At 41.9% G+C, this 16,833-nt stretch overlaps 1 protein-coding gene across 1 annotated transcript in view; it reads left to right on the plus strand.

The window, feature by feature from the left end:
* PIR (pirin) overlaps window positions 1-16,833 on the plus strand; it is a 96,253-nt gene that overhangs the window by 67,091 nt on the left and 12,329 nt on the right. The window contains exon 7 of the mRNA XM_049766810.1: window positions 8,160-8,204. Coding sequence (XP_049622767.1) covers window positions 8,160-8,204 — 45 coding nt within the window. The remainder of the gene's footprint in view (window positions 1-8,159; window positions 8,205-16,833) is intronic.

Consider the following 16,833-nt stretch of genomic DNA (forward strand, 5'->3'; position numbering starts at 1 on the left):
CACATTTCATCTGTTGCATTCAGTATTCCCTGACATGTGTGAGCCATTGACTGGGCGCTGAACAGTTTGATTGTTCGGTTACTCATAGTAAAGGAATTTGACATGGCTGTCTTTTTTCTAGCTGGATTTTGGCCGAAGCTGTGCAATGTAACTAATGCTTATTTCATAGAATCATAGTTTTTTTTTTTAATGGACTAGAAATAGAGGCAGGCACTGAATGCTGTCATGCCATCCCTGGTACTAGGAAAATGCATATGTCCTGAGGGACATCCAGTTTAGGGCAACTGGAAACATTTTTTATAAATTGGGTTTTATCTGAATTCCCGTAAATAGTATGGTAATCAATTTTTTAACATCTCTCTATTTCCTTCGGGCAAGGCATGTTTCATGGGTTGTGCTAATCTTGCGGAAAACAGATGTTTCATGCAGAGCTGATGTGCAAAGCAGTAGGGTATCAGGATATGAGAAGGGCACCACATCACTTACCAGGAAGCGGATTTGTCAAGCCTCTGACAGTACACGGTACCTTGTACACTGATCATGTGCTTCTGCATTCTTAGTTAAAATTAGAATAAGCCATTCATTGTTACAGTGCCTTTTCCATGTCTTACCAAGCAATCTCATTTTCCTGGCTATAATGTGATCAAGAGATAGTACTCACACACGGTCATACAGCCAGCCTGGGTTCAATCTTGAGCTTTCTATATGGTTCCTCCAAACACTGCCAAGAATAATTCCTAAGTGCAGAGCCAGAAGTAACCACCTAAACATCTCTGGGTAACCTCAAGCATCTCTGGGTTAAGAGATGGTCACCTCTCTCTTGTCTCTATTTGGTGATAAATTGAGGTTTAAATGACTATGCTGGGCCAGCCTCGAGAGTTTTGAGTAGGCGCTCAACGTTACCTTCTGTGTGAACAGAAGTTCCACCTTGTGCCACTGAGTTAGGCTGCAGTGCCAGTAGACACACACATACTATATAGGTGTCATTCATGGGCTCAAGGCACTACAGCTCGGATTCATTGAGGCATTGGGGCAGACAGTACTGCCTACCTTTGCTCCTGCCCGTGCAGATCTTGAAAGCAGTTAGCTGAATCAGACTTCTGCAGGGTAGCTTGGTCACTTCTGTGTTGCTGACCTCAGTGACCAGGGCAATCACCACAGCCTTCAAACCTGTGTAGACTGGACCAAAAAAATGCAAGGGGGTGAGAGAAGGCCACTAGGTGCCAAGCACTGTGCTGCTAAGATGAAAAGCAACTAGCACACATATGCACACTCATGTCTAACAGGCGGGTACACATGTGCAAGCCAGCAAACAGTTTCATTTGGCCAGATTCTTGGAGCCCTGTGAGGTTCAAACTTTCACGCCCTTTTCTAAGCCATTAGATGGGTTTTCAGAGGCTGGGTTTTCAGAGGCTGTTGCATCTTCCATGATCCTTTACATTTGTAGATCCTGCCAGCCTGCATGGGGAGGCCCCAAGTGATTCTTGAAGGGGTTTGGACCTGGTATTTGTTGGGTTACTCTCCTCAACATCATAACTCTCAGCATGCTTCCAGGAGCAAGGTCGCCTGCTGCTCTTGCCAGCCACCAGAACTGCCACACAAAGGCATGGCATGCAGGGCCACCAAGAGAGGGGGCAAGATATGCAAATCACTAGAGGCTTGCCCTCCCCAATCCCCACCCTCAGCCTCATACCCCTACCCCCACAGGCTGCCTTGGCCACTCTGCCTGGCTCTCTGATTTGTATTTTTCTCATTCTTGCCAGGTTTGTAGGGTAGTTGAGGTTACACAAGTTAATGTAGAGACCCACAACATCCTGGTGTCACTTCTATTTCAACACCAGCTCTAGCGTCCTTTGTAAATCAAGTTCTCAGTTTACAGGGGGTGGGGGGGTGGAGTGGACATCCAAGATCTTCTAAAAAGATCTGCTGAGGTTTAAGTCCATTCACCTGGCCCTTATGTGTTCAGCTCTCATTTTCACTTTGGACAGTTCCTTGGTGAATTCATTTTCCATAGTACCCCAAAGGCTCTCTAAGGCTGCCCTAGCCTCCCCCTAGGTGCAGGAAGGAACTGCTGGCTTAGCACCCTCTGTGCAGATGGAGCTGTCCAGGAACAAAGAAAATAGATACCAGACCAGACTGACCAGGAGCTCTGTCAGATCGGGGTGGGGGGGTGAGGGGCTGCAGCAATAGGAAAGAGGGACAGCACTTGTCTTGCACATGGTTGACCCAGGTTTGATCCCCAGGACCCCCTATGGACCCCCAAAGTCCGTTAGGATTAATCCCTGAGCATAGAGCCAGGATAAAAACCCGGAGCACCAATCGGGTGTGCCCCCACCCAAGAAAGAATGAGCTTTAGCCCACTTTTTAAAATTTGGGAGCCTTAGGAGCTTTGCACACAAGACATTAAGAAAGGCCTTAATCATTGTGAAAATTAATTACAGGCACCAGTTAGAAGACATTTTCCCACCTATATCTCTCTAACTTATTTATCTATAATTCTATCTGTAAACAAAAGATGAAATGAAAATGGCAGTGGAGATGTTCATTATTTCATCCATCATGTCTAGGATTTTTTTTGCAATGAAAGTATGCGGGGAGTGCAGGTGGAGGTACTTTGTATGTAGGAGGCCCTGGGTTCAATTTGCAGCCTTGACCCACCCCTCTGTTAAAGTATTGCCAATGAATAAAAGAATATGGTCTGAACTGAAGAAGGAAAGGGGTTGGCAAAACTGTTTGGTAGAAAGATCAACACTCGAGAAAACACATAATAATCCACCCATGCTTTAGTGAGCTACAGCACAGGACCTGGTGTTTATGGGAGCTGAGATTGGCCTGGACACATGAGTGCAGCAGTAACCTTGACATCACAGCCTGGCCTAGAAAGTTGTTTTCCCTTTGCTGTCAAAGGCATCATGGAGTCAATTAACCCAATTGGAACATCTGCACATGGATTAGAGGCTTGTATAAATAATCCCAGTTTTGCACCGATAGCATAACCATTGCATAATTTTTGGAAGTTTGTGTTTAGGAAATATGTACAGATAATTATTTCCACTGGCAGAAGGCCAACATGTCTGCAAGTTTACTCCTAAATCTTTCAGGAAAATTAAAAATATAAAAGACCAAGAAAGCCTAAAGGGTAGCATACTCACTTTGGGGGAAGCTGGGGAGTGGCATGGAGTAATTCTCAGCCCCATTTTTTGGACCTTTCCTGGATGTCCACTATGGTTGCAAAAATCAACAGAAAACTGTCATTGGTGGAATGAGAAAGGAGAGGCCAGGGAGGAAGGAGAAAAGGAGAAGTCTACGCAGAGACCGAGCATCCTGTCTACACAGGATGACCTGGTAGGGTTTTAGGAACTGGCATTTCTTTGGTGTCTGGCAGTGAGTGGGAGCCTGGGTGAGAACCCCATCTACTTCACCCTGTTTCTCGCTCTTCTCTCCCCCAAAGAGACCTTTACCCATGGATTTGGGGAATTCCTGGGTCATTCATAGCTGCACATTTTCTTTCCAAATGCACTGATAAGGATTTTTCTAAAGGCAGAAGGAAAAGGGGGTGGATTCAGGCAAGGGTGAAGGACAACGAATATTTTCTATGAGGAATTTGAGAATTGGGAAGCATATTGGTAAGGGCTACAACTACCACTCCTTCAACCTGCCCTTTCAATTTAAAAACTTGTATGTACTTCCAACCCCTGGCTTTATTGATAGAGCTTCCTTCCTTTTTCTTCCCCAAAGCAAAGCACAAAACTCACAAGTAATTATGTAGCCCATATTTAAAGGGGTGTGTTAGTTTTCAGTAGCTGTTCTAATGAATCCCAACAAACCTGGTGACATAAAACCACACTTTGTATTATATTACAGTTCTGAGAGAGGCTGGAAGACTCAAATCGAGTTCAAGGTATAGAGTAGGATGGAATCCTCCTGAGTGGAGAGAATCTGTCCCCTTTTCTCTATCACCTTCTCGCCATGATCCTTAGTTCTTGAGGGGAGGGAATGACCATTTTCAAATGCTACCAAGATAATTTACATATTCAAAAGAAAAGCTATACATTTGGGGGGGTGAGGGGAAGAGTGACTTAAGGAACATCAACTTAAGTGTTTTGCCAATTACCTCATCCTTTGTAGCTGGAGGTAAGATGCGACCTTCAATTTATCTTTGGCCCAGTGTTAAGGAGGGTCACAGAGCACCAGCATTTGTAAAGAAAAGGGAGCTATGGGGTCTCTGGCCTCTCACAGCAAGAAAACAGCAGGGAAGTTTTCCATTCCTGGTGTAGGGTCTAAAAATTGGAGATTGACAAAGGAAAACTGAGAAGGAACAGAGCTAGCTCTTGGCCCACACAACTTGTCCTTAGCAGAGAGGTTATTCATAATTATCCTCATTAAGACAGCAAATCTTCAAAGTGAACAGCCTTACAATTTGAGGTTTTCATTTTGTGGGTTTGGCTTTGCGGTCACACCCATCAATGCTCAGGGGCTAATCGTGAATCTACACTCAAGAATTACTCCTGGCAGTGGGATCTATTGGATACTGGGGATCGAACCCAAGTTGATTGTTTGCAAGGCAAGAGCACTTGTGCTATGGGGCTCTGGGTTCTCTGCTGAGGTTTTCCACAAAGCTTAAGGCTCAGTGGAAGCAAGTACAGAAGGGAGCATGTTAGGAAGAGGAACAGAAGGAAACTTGCCCTGCTTCTAGCCCTTTTGCCTCTTAACTACCCTCCAGGTTGTCACATGAATTATGGTATTACTGAAGGTGGATTCAGTATCTGAGCAGAAGACATTTGCAATGAGAAAAAATAGGATAGGAGGATGCACTTAAGAAATCAATTTGGTTTTCTCTGTAAACAAATGTTCTGGTCTTCCTGGGTCATGGGAAAAGATGCAGAAGTAGTGGTGGGGAACACACTTTTAATTATGTATGGAGGGTAGGTAGATATGAAGGAAAAAGGCTGAGGAGAGTGTTATTAGAACAATCCAAATGAGCTACACACACACACACACACACACACACACACACACACACACACACACACACACCCCATAAGCCCCGTGATGCTGTAACTAGGAAACCACTGCAGTTTTTTTTTTTCGTATCTTTAAACCATATAGAAGGAACTGGGATAAAGTGGGTTAGTTTTTGTTTTTCAGTAAAAGTATATGAAAAAGAGCATTGCATTTATTCTACTTTTTTTAAGCAAATAGGGTGTTTCAGTCCCCATCTCCCAGTGGTCAGAGCTTTATTCTGAAAAACACAGTCCTAAAGCTCTTTGTTTCTTGTGCCTTTGGGTATAAAGTGATATGCATGACACCATGACAGGATCACAGTACCCCTAAAGTAGAAAAAAAAAGAAAAACATGGGAGTAAGGGGCATTGGTAGAGAGAAATGAACACCGGTAAAGTGATTCGATTTTTTAAAGTTGCCAAGTTTAAAAAATAGTGCATGAAAGAAGAACAAAACAGAAAACACTTATATTAAACAGCCAACAATATTTGGCTTCGGCTAAGTGTATAGATCGCTGGAAGGCAATTTCAATTTGTTGATTTTTACACTCTGAAAATATTTAGAAAGAAATGGGCCAGAGAGGTGGCAGAGTGGAAAGATGCTTGCCTGGCATGCAACTGACTCGGCTTTGTTCCCTGGCACCATATATGGTTTCCCCAAGCACTAAGAAAGATCCTGAGCTTAGAGCCAGGAGTAAACCCTGAGCACTGCCAGGTATAAGTGTAGTGCCCCCCCCCAGCCAAATACATTTGAAATGAATGTGTAAGACTTTTATCTCAGTGAGAAGATGGCACATTTCACCAGAATGAAGCCCTGGGTCTGATCCTGACACTCCACTACTCAATAGAAGAACATGAGGATATTTGCACTTGGAAAAAGAAATGTGACATTTTTATTTATTTTTGTTTTAGGGGTCACAGCCTGTGACGCTCAAGGGTTACTCCTGGCTATGTGCTCAGAAATCACTCCTGCCTTGCATAAGCTGACCTAAGACAGACTGTGATTTGATTCCCTGGTGACCCATATGGTCCTCCAAGCCAGGAGCGATTTCTGAGCGCATAACCAAGAGTAACCCTGAGTGTCACTGGGTGTGGCCCAAAAACCAAAAAGAAAGAAAGGAAGGAAGGAAGGAAGAAGGAAGGAAGGAAGGAAGGGAGGGAGGGAGAGAGAGAGAGAGAGAGAGAAAGAAAGAAAGAAAGAAAGAAAGAAAGAAAGAAAGAAAGAAAGAAAGAAAGAAAGAAAGAAAGAAAGAAAGAAAGAAAGAAAGAAAGAAAGAAAGAAAGAAAGAAAGAAAGACAAAGAAAGACAAAGAAAGAAAGAAAAAGAAAGAAGGAAGGAAGGAAGGAAGGAAGGAAGGAAGGAAGGAAGGAAGGAAGGAAGGAAGGAAGGAAGGAAGGAAGGAAGGAAGGAAGGAAGGAAGGAAGGAACAGAAAAGAAATCTCTCCTGGCTTGGAGGACCATATGGGACTCTGGGGAATCAAACCACTCTCCATTCTAGGTTAGTGCATGTCCTACAGCTTGCACCATCACTCTGTTGACATTTTTGATGTGGAATTGTTTTTAAAGTAGCAAAGAACAGGAACTTGTTGCAGGTTTGGGCTTGGGGATTCAGCAGCTGTCAGGAAGGAGAAAGAAAAAAACTGCAGAGGTAAGACAAGTGGAATTGGAAGCGAGTTGGACTGTGTTTTCAGGGTCTATCGTGAACCTCAAACCTCAAAAAGACCCCTGGCTGAGTCTTATTTACCTTTGTGTTTCTACCTCCAACATAGAACAACCATTTGGGTCTACATGACCTCATGACTCTGAAAAGCATAATCTAAACTAGTTACTGGGGGAGGGGACCAAAAGTGTTAAGGAAGAGAGAAAAATCCTAGCTAGCTCTAATGCAAATAGCTTTCCTTCTAGAAACCTCAAATTTACTTACGTAGGGCTGGAGAGATAGTACAGTGGGTAAGGCACTTGCCTTGCACATGGCCAAACCAGGTTCAATCTCTGACACCCGAGATGGTCCCCTGAACACCGCCAGGAGTAATTCCGGAACAAGGCCAGGTGTGACCCAAAAACTAAAAAAAAAAAAATCCCATAAATCCTCAGGAAGGAAGACCTAAGCTAAGCACCTCTTTCTGCCATCTCGGCTTTAGTCCATGCAGACCCAGTCTGCATTAAGCTTGATATCTTTTACCACCTCCCCCTTTTTGAGGTGCCTCTCATACATGTTCCAAACCCACTTGCCATGGAAACTAAATCCTCCCTTCCTCCCAAAATGAGTTCTGCTCCCTAAGAGCCATCGCACCTACCTGGTATACTGGATCCGGATAACCACCCAGACTTCTCTCTCCCAGGGCAGGTAGGCCCAGATCTGCGTTCTGGGACCCACAGGCAGCTAAACTTGGCTGCATATATATATATATGTATATACCTCCTGCCACTCCAAATGCGCATCCTCGAAAAACCATGGGGCACGCCCATTTCACTCCCAGAATCCTTCTGAGCCCCTTGCTGGGCAGTGGCTGAGCTTCTGGATCACTCAGTCCCCGAATTGAGACTTTGTTTTCGAAGCTAGAAAATGAGGAGTTGGAATAGAAAGAAGATTGCGATTAAGTCAAAAACAGCACCTTCCTTGGCATTCCCCTCCCACGTTAACCCACCCAGAGGAGCATCAAGGCGAAGATAAACAAGGCTGGCCGATTGTAGTTAGTAGCATGATGTTACCATTGCAAAGAACAGCTTGTTGTTGATTCTCCTCGTGACATATTATCTATACCCAAATGAATTCCATAGTGTCTACTTGGATGGCTGTTAGAAAGGGCTGGAGTTTGCATGTGGGAACCTGGGGTTTGATTGCTGGTCCTGTAAGGTCCCCCAAGCACTTCTGGATATGAAACCCCTCTACTATTGAAAAAAATTAATAACAAGAGTCAAACGTCTAGAAGTGTATCTGCATCTGTGCGTGCACATGCATTTTAAACAGATCCTTCAACTTAAATTTAAAAATCTCTGTGTAAAATAAGGGAGACATTCTACAAATGAATCTTTTGTGTGCCATAGAAATGTTTGTGTTTTAGATGTAGAGATATCTGTTAAACATATTGTTTCATTTTTGCTCTTTTGGGAATCGTGGACTTTAATTTTTGCATGTTGCTGGTCCCATTTCAGGTTGGACAAGTTTCATTTATACTCTATCTGGAAATGTGCACATTGGTAAGTCATGAATTTTTTTTTTGCTTTAGGTTCACTTGCAATGTAATTTGATAATATAAGTGGGGAGAGGAAAAATAAGATGTTTCCTGGATTGAATACTAGACTTCCTCCTGTCTTATCATCGTAGTGTATCCAGATACATTCAAAACAGGATACCTCTTAAGAGACCACCACGGTAGCCATTTAACTGGATTTTATGCAGATTAAAAGGTCTGGGTATAAATATATGTGTTGATTCCATACTCTATTGGCAACCCCCCTGTAAGTAAATCCCTATAGTTTTGATGGGTACCCTTCCCACACCCCTGGCTGGCATCTTTACCCCCAAGGCCCACTTTCTGTTCCTAGCAGTGCTTATGTCCCTTAGTCCCATAAATGTACTATGTCAAGAGTACTACTTGCTTTTTATGATGACAGGGAAGTGGCACCATTTCCTGTTGGTGATGCAAAATATGTTGGGTTCTGTAGTTGCTGATTGACAAGCTTGGAAATTCGCTTTAGCCTTCTGATCCCATTGAGGGATTTGGGCTACATCCAGCATACTCAGGTTACTTCTGGCTCTGAACTTAGAAATAACTCCTGGCAGTACTTGTAGAACCATAAGGGATGCAGGATATAAAGCCCAAGTTGGCTGTTTGCAAGGCAAGCACCCTACCCTCTGTGTCCTCTCCAGACCCAAAATAGTTTTTGTATATTAGTGTTCACATGCTTTTCTAGGAGTTCCCAATGGGATTATGCTCAATGGGCATGTAATTGAGCATAAACCCATTCTTTATTTCCTGCCTTTCCTCTCTTGTCCAGTTTCCTTACCCATTGACACGATCATTTCCTAGGATCATCTCCCACTTAAACTCCTTGCACTTAAATATGTGCTTCAGTCTCGTAGGCAGAAATGTAAATATTGGGAGGGGGATGTAGACTAAGAAGCCCATTTTTCAGGCCCTCTGGAGTTGGGTGCTTTCCAGACCTCCTATGAGCAATTAAATTCCTGGCACTTAAACATGGCTCCCTCCTTGGGTTAGTCACTCTAGTCACAAACAGCTGGCTTACTGATAACATCTGTCAGGGTTCACAGGCCACACCCAGAGCTATGTAAACTATTTTTTAATAATATTCTCCAAAAGGGAATTTCAATTCCCTAATCTATTCTTCTGGAAAATAATGGTGACACGCATATATTTGGATTTCATGCAATAGAAATGGGCATAGTTCCTCTTTGACTACAAACCAAATCATTTATGGGTCAGAAGCAGAATTTTACTTTATCAGTTGAGAAAATACTTTAAAAAGGTCATAATAGGGGCCAGAGCAGTGGCACAAGTGGTAGGCATTTGATTTGCATGTGCTAACGTAGGACAGGCAGCGGTTCAATCCCCCAGAGTTCCATATGGTCCCCCAAGCCAGGAGCAATTTCTGAGCGTATAGCCAGGAGTAACCCCTGAGCATCACTGGGTATGGCCCAAAAAGAAAAAAAAAGGCATAGTAGTCCTACGGAAAAGATAAATACATTGATATATAACTACCAAATATAGTTTTATATAATTTTATATATAGTTATATAATATTGGTTTGTGTATATAAAGCTACCATATTGACCTAGGGATTTCATTCCTTGGTATCTACCCAAATAACAAAAAAATCAGCCGTTCAAAATATATTTGCACACCTGCATTCATTACAGCACTACATACAATAGTCAGCATATGGAATCAACCCAAACACCCCAAAATAACTGAATGAATAAAGAAGCTACCATCTATTCTATGGAATTCCACTCACCTAAAAGATGAAATCTTGCCTTTTGCTACAACTTAGATGGAACTCAAGGTAGTCATACTAAATAAAATAAAGAAAGAGAAGTACAAATGTAGGACTTCTATGTAATACCTAAAGAAACAAAGAGGTCCACAGACATTTCACAGAGGGTAGGGCACTTGCTTTGCATTCAGCCAATCTCCATTCAATCCCTAGTACCAGATTTGGTCCCCAGAGCACCACTAATGGTTACTCTTGAGCACAGAGGCAGAAATATCCCCCTTGGCACTCAATAAGATTAAATTAACAAGTAAAGAAACAGCCCAGAGTGCTTGGAAGAACAAGATGAAATGGTGAGGCCTGACTCTGCTCATCAGAGCAAGCTTATAGAAATTTCAGTTTAGGGGCCAGAGCGATAGCACAGCAGTAGGACATTTGCCTTGCACTCGCTAACCCAGGACAGACCTCAGTTCCATCCTCAGCGTCCCCCAAGCCAGGAGCATTTTCTGAGCGCATAGCCAGGAGTAACCCCTGAGCATCACAAGGTGTCCCCCCAAAAAAGAAAGAAATTTTATTTTAAAAAAAAATGAAGACAGGGCACAAACAATGTTAAGTGAAAATAAATCCTTGGATGTGACATAACCAAGTGAGGGGATGGTTGGAGATGAACTGCAAGACTTGGAGCAATGATGATGGAAGGCTTTCAGCACTTCAGGGGTGCCTGTGGTATAGATAACTGTGTACAAAAGAGATATTAATGTTCTAGGGGGCCCTGTGCCCTCAGTCATCATAAAATCAAACATTTAAATATCCATATACATAAGTAGTAGCATGTTGGGGTGTACACACATTCAGTGGCATTGACCATCTGGAAGAGATAAAACAGTCTTTGCAGTTATGATATTTTAAGAATCCTGAGGATCAACAGTCTTTGATACAGAGGAAAGTAAAAACCATTTTATGGATGTCATGGCCCTGACTACTTATTTCAGGAGCAAAATAATCTGCACAAATGGGAAACACATAAGGAAATCTAAAAGTGGCCAGGATGCCTGACACTGCAGAACGGGCAGAGAGAGAGGAAACATACTTTCTGTTATGGGTCTGAGAGCAGAGCTTAGCACTTTGGACCACTGGGGCAGCTCTTCCAACAAGACACTTTATGACGGCCACCTTTTGGTAAATTATCATTTTTTGTTTGTTTTGTTTTAGTTTTACTTTTTGGATCAGAACCCAGCAGAGCTCAGGGTTTACTCCTGACTCTGTGCTCAGAAATCACTCCTGGCAGACTCGAGGGACCATATGGGATGCCAGGATTCGATTCACAGATATACAGTAAACCAGGACCATTGCCACCACCAGTGTTGACTTACCTCCACCAATGAACCTAGTGTGCATCCTAAATCACCACACATTGCCCCCAGCCTGCCAGTATAACAGGCCCATTTAAGTTTAGATGGTTAAAGTTTAGGTCTCTTGATTCTATTGTTGCTGACTTTGGCTTCAATATTTAGTTCTGTCCTTTTTTTCTCCACCAATGCATCTGAGACCACTTGGTCCCTGATTCCCTATTCTTCCCTTTTTTCCTTTCTTCTTAGTTTTATTTTAAAAAAGCAAAAACATGAGGTAAAATAAAGTAATTCGTGTCCCAGGTTTCTATTAAAAAAGCGAGAGTCCCTACTTGTTTATGTTTTGTGTTGTTTTGTTTAGGCAAAGCAAAAGTTAGGGAAAATAGGAAGGAAAAACCTTTGGTTTAAAAACAGGGTGACCCTACCCATGAAGCATCCTGCTATAAGAACAACTACAGGCTCCAGACATACTTTAGACATAAGTTGTCTAACCCCAAAATCTTTCATTGTAGTCTCAGTAAAAGTTCTTCTCTATCACGACTGTTGCAGTCAGGTTTCTGTAATTAGAGATCCTGGGTTTTGCACTTATCCTAGGTCGAAGTCAGGGTGTTATAGAGCATCTTCTGGTTTCATCTCACCATTAGGTAGCAATACAGTGAACCCTGTCCTGAAAGCAAGATGTTGCTGTTTCCAAGTCATCAGAATGTCATGACCCTCTTCTGGAGTGACTTGGTGCCAGGGCAGCATTCGGGCCTTCCCTGTTAGAAGTCCATTTCCTGGTACTGGTACAGAAAACTGTGCCTGTGGAACCATCTTGAGCCATGGGCCTAGTCCCCTTTTATATGCACAGGCCACCAGTACCAAACATGGGCTGGAAATAGGGGGTTATTAGATTATACCTAGCTTTTAGGATGGTTTAACATATATAAATCAATGAACATAATATGCCATATCAACAAAATAAAAAATAAAACCCATATGATCATATCAATAGATGCAGAAAAAGCATTTGATATGGTCCTACACCCATTCATGATAAAAACTCCCAACAAGATAGAAATGGAAAAAACTTTCCTCAATATCATCAAGGTCATTTACCACAGCCTATGGCAAATATTATACTTAATGGAGACAAACTAAAAGCCTTTTTTTCTAAAATATGATATTAAACAAGGCTGACCCTCTTGACACTCTTATTTAACATAGTACTGGAAGTATTTGCTATAGCAATTAGGAAAGAAAAATATATCAAAGGTCATCCAGATAGAAAAAGGAAGAAGACAAACTCTCACTGTTTGCAGATGACATGATACTATATTTAGAAAACCCTAAAGATATTCTATAAACAATAGATTCATATAGCAAAGTGGACAGCTACAAAATTAACATGTAAAATCAATGGCCTTCTTATGCAGAATCTTATATACAAATAATGATAGAGAATAAATGGACTTTTAAAAAAATCCCATTCACAATAGTGCCACAGAAACTCAAATACCTTTGAGTCGACTTAACTAAAGAGGTGAAGAACCTATATAAAGAAAAATACAAAACAAAAACAAAAAAATACAAAAAAAAAAAAACCAAAAGAAATAAAAGAGGACACAAGGAAATGGACATACATACCCTGTTCATGGATTGTGAGGAGTACCATCATTAAAATGGCAATACTCCCCAAAGCATTGTACATATTTAATGCAATTATGCTAAGGATACCCATGACATTTTTCAAAGAAGTGGATCAAACACTCCTGAAATTCATTTGGAACAATAAATACCCATGAGAAGCTAAAGCAACCCTGAGACAAAAGAAGATGGGGAGGCATCACTTTCCCCAATGTTTATTTTCAGAGAAGTTTATAAAAAAAATTGTGACATGCATATGGCAATGATATGGAAAAAGCTGATTGTTTTAAGAATGATGTGTACGTAATCTAACCTATGAATACTCTTTTATAGCCAAGCCTGCCCTCACTAGCATTGATTCTGAATTAGCTACAACAGTAACAGGCTTAAAATTTCCTCACCACCTTACTTGATGCTAAAAGGTTATTTCTCTTTATTTCCCCAGTTTTGACCATGCCTATGCAAACTAACAACCAACTTTTATAAGTTCTGATCTGGGGTTCCCACTTCTTGCAGAGAACAATAGAACATGACTTATGTGCCCCTCTCAATTTTTTGAACAAAAAAAAAGGGAAGTTGTTAGATTATATCCCATTTTACCCAAAACAAAGATCACCCCTGGTTTCTTTGTATCTGTTTTTTTACAATGTGGTTTCACCCCAAACAAAAATCTTACCTGGTTCATTTCTATTTGTTTGTTTACAATGAGGTTTACCCCCAAACAGAGATCGTCTTACATGTAAACGTGGGTGGGAATGGCTCACAATAGCCTGAGCTATTTGTCCTTACACTGTCCTTACTCCCCCAACTGGGATGGTCTCTGTACTCAACTGGCAGGCAACTGGCTCTCGATATGAGGTAGAAGATTGCCAGACTACACACATTTCACCCTCAGCCTAGTTTGGACTATTTCATGCAGCAACTCTACTTTAGACTTGTTCAGCTGGGGTTGGAGATACAGTGTGTGGGGTAATTTTATAGGAGTCCAGTGTGTAACATGGGGGCAAGTTGATATCTGTACAGGATAAAAGAGGGGGGGGGGTGAAGAGACTTGAGCTCCCCAGATTGGCCCCCTGTACTAGCTTCAGCCAAATAGTGACAGGCTTGATGACATCATTGTAATTTTCTTGTTCTGCCCCCCTCCTGTCCCGCCCCCCCATAGTAACATCTGAGAAAAGTCAAAGGGCAAGAAAATAACCAACAGAGAAAAAGAAATGACAGGACAGAAAGAGCGTTTGAATGCTACTAAAATCTAAATATCTATAGAGAACCCAGAAAAAAATGTTCTCTTAATTAACTGTGTCTTGATATTTTCTCCTCATGACACTAGTGAAAGCCCCAGCTGCCCATAAATGGTAGGAATTGAGAAGTAGAAATGGTCTTTTTCAAAATGTTAAGCATCTCCATTCTCTCTCTTGCTCTCTCTCTCTCTCTCTCTCTCTCTCTCTCTCACACACACACACACACACAGACACACACACACACACACACACACACACTCTGGAGTAAATAGAAGTTTGGGTTAAATAACTAATCTGCAGAGAGTTCATACAATGCAGACTTCAGAGGACTATTAATTAGTACAGAAATTATTTATGTGGGGAATTGAAATAAATGAGTATCAGTAGATTGAGTTTGAATATATTTAGGTGGATTTTTTGTTGTTGTTTGGGAGCCACACCCCTCTGTGCTCAGGGCTTATTCCTGACTCTGTTCTCAGAAATCACTCCTGATGGTGCTCAGGGGACCAACCATATTGGATGTTGAGTATCGAACCCAGGTGAGGCCCATGCAAGGCAAAGCCTTCCCCACTGCACTATCACTTTGGCCCTCCAGTGCAGTTTTGAACAAAGACTACTTGCTAAGTTAGACCTTTTGGAGCTCAAGGGGAATACAGTGAAGCTACATAATAGCCTTCTGGCAACACCCCCAAAGAAGAGAGGAGACATGAACAGGAATATTACTTTTTGCAGACTCATTTTTAACTGAAGCACCATGAGATACACCGTTCATGGTTGAGTTTCAGTCATACATTGTAAAACACCCTTCATTGTGCACATGTATCCACACTAATGTCCCCTATTTCCCTTCCACCCTCTCTCATTGCTGCTTCTGTGAGAAAAATTTCTCACTCTCTCCTCTCTCTCTTTTTAGACAGTGGTTTTCAATATTGTTACTGAAGGGATAACATGCTTAGCACTTTCCCTTTTTTTCAGCACCCAGTTCTTGTCCATAGTGATCATCACTAGGACTGTCATCGTCCTCGTGCTCCCTTCTCTGCCCCAACTGCACTTCCTCACTCTTTGTGGCACACAGTCTTAGGAAACTGAGGTAGACAGACTGGCCAGTAGCAGGATCCTCTTTATGCCTTTGTATTTTTAAAAATAATTGAGGCTTGCTCTTTCATGACCCCATTCTGTCTTGAACATGTATATCTCTCTGAGGTTTTTTCCAATCCGGAGAAGCCCATGTTTTCTCTTCAACACATATTTTTTTCTTTCTTCTCACATTTTCCTTCCTTTTAGGGAGAGAGGGTCACATCCTGGGATGCTCAGAGATTACTCCTGACTCTGAGCTTCTGTCATGCTTGGGAAGCCACCTCGGATGTCAGGGATTGAATGCAGTTTGGTTTATCTCTGGCCCCATCTCCTCACATATTTCTAAGTAAATGTCTTTCAAAAAAACTATCTCACTTCATACACAAAAGCATTTAGGTCAGGGGTCTTCAAACTACAGCCCACAACATATTGTATTTATTTCCATTTTGTTTCTTCACTTCTAAATAAGATATATGCAGTGTGCATAGAAATTTGTTCATAATTTTTGTTTTTACTATAATCTGGCCCTCCAACAGTCTGAAGGACAGTGAACTGGCCCCCTGTTTAAAAAGTTTTAGGACCCCTGATTTAGGTGTATATGCCTTTTCAGGCTCTTATTTATTTTTGTTTTGGTCATACCCAGCAGCACTCAGGGGTTACTCCTGGCTCTATGCTCAGAAATCACTCCTGGCAGGCTCGAGGGACCATATGGGATGCCAGGATTCGAACCACCGTCATTCTGCGTGCAAGGCAAATGCCTTACCTCCATGATATCTCTCCGACCCCTTCAGGGCTCTTCTTAATCAGTAACATATTGGGTGTTTTAGTCTTTTGGGCCACACCCAGCAGTGCTCAGGGATTAATTGCTAGCTCTGTGCTCAGGAATCACTTCTGATGGTCTCCAGGAACCATATGGAATGTCGCGTTACCTCTAAGCTCTATTCCCTCCCTTAAAAACGGAATTTTTTTCATGGAGGAAACAAGTCATTTGCCCACCCATTGACTGAAGTCTGTGCAGCATATAATACTTTCAAAAGTAAAAGTCACATAAAAGCAACTTGGTCAGAAAACCCATAGATTCAAGGCGAATGAGATCCAAAGTCTGAGTGAAAATGACACAACACATTAACACAGAAATTAGGAGCTGAGACAAGTTGATTACTTTGCCCAAAGCTGGAAAACATGTGTCAGCATGGATGCCAGCTCCCTAGAAGGATTAGTATCAAATATATTGTGTGGGCTTAGGAAATATGCTTAGAAGCTTCAAAATATTTGTGTGCAGTTATTGAAGTGATAGTTCACTAACTTATAGGTTCCTGACTTATGTCAAGCATTGTGCCAGCTTAGTCTATGCTCAGCCTTTGGCTGCTGTCCTGGGTAATATGTATTGAGTTTGACACCAAATTTGGATTTTACAGTAAACATGGACGTGTACTGGAAGCCCTCTAGTTGCCTTTCAGACTTTTGCAGGAGGTTGTGGGGGAGGAGAGAGATCTTTTATTAACTTGAGTTAAATCAAATAATTCAATTAACCTGCTCACTTCATTCCATGCCCATTGCTGGAAGGCTCCTCAACCTTTA

The sequence above is a fragment of the Suncus etruscus genome, chromosome X (assembly GCF_024139225.1).
Source record: "Suncus etruscus isolate mSunEtr1 chromosome X, mSunEtr1.pri.cur, whole genome shotgun sequence".
NCBI lineage: Eukaryota > Metazoa > Chordata > Mammalia > Eulipotyphla > Soricidae > Suncus > Suncus etruscus.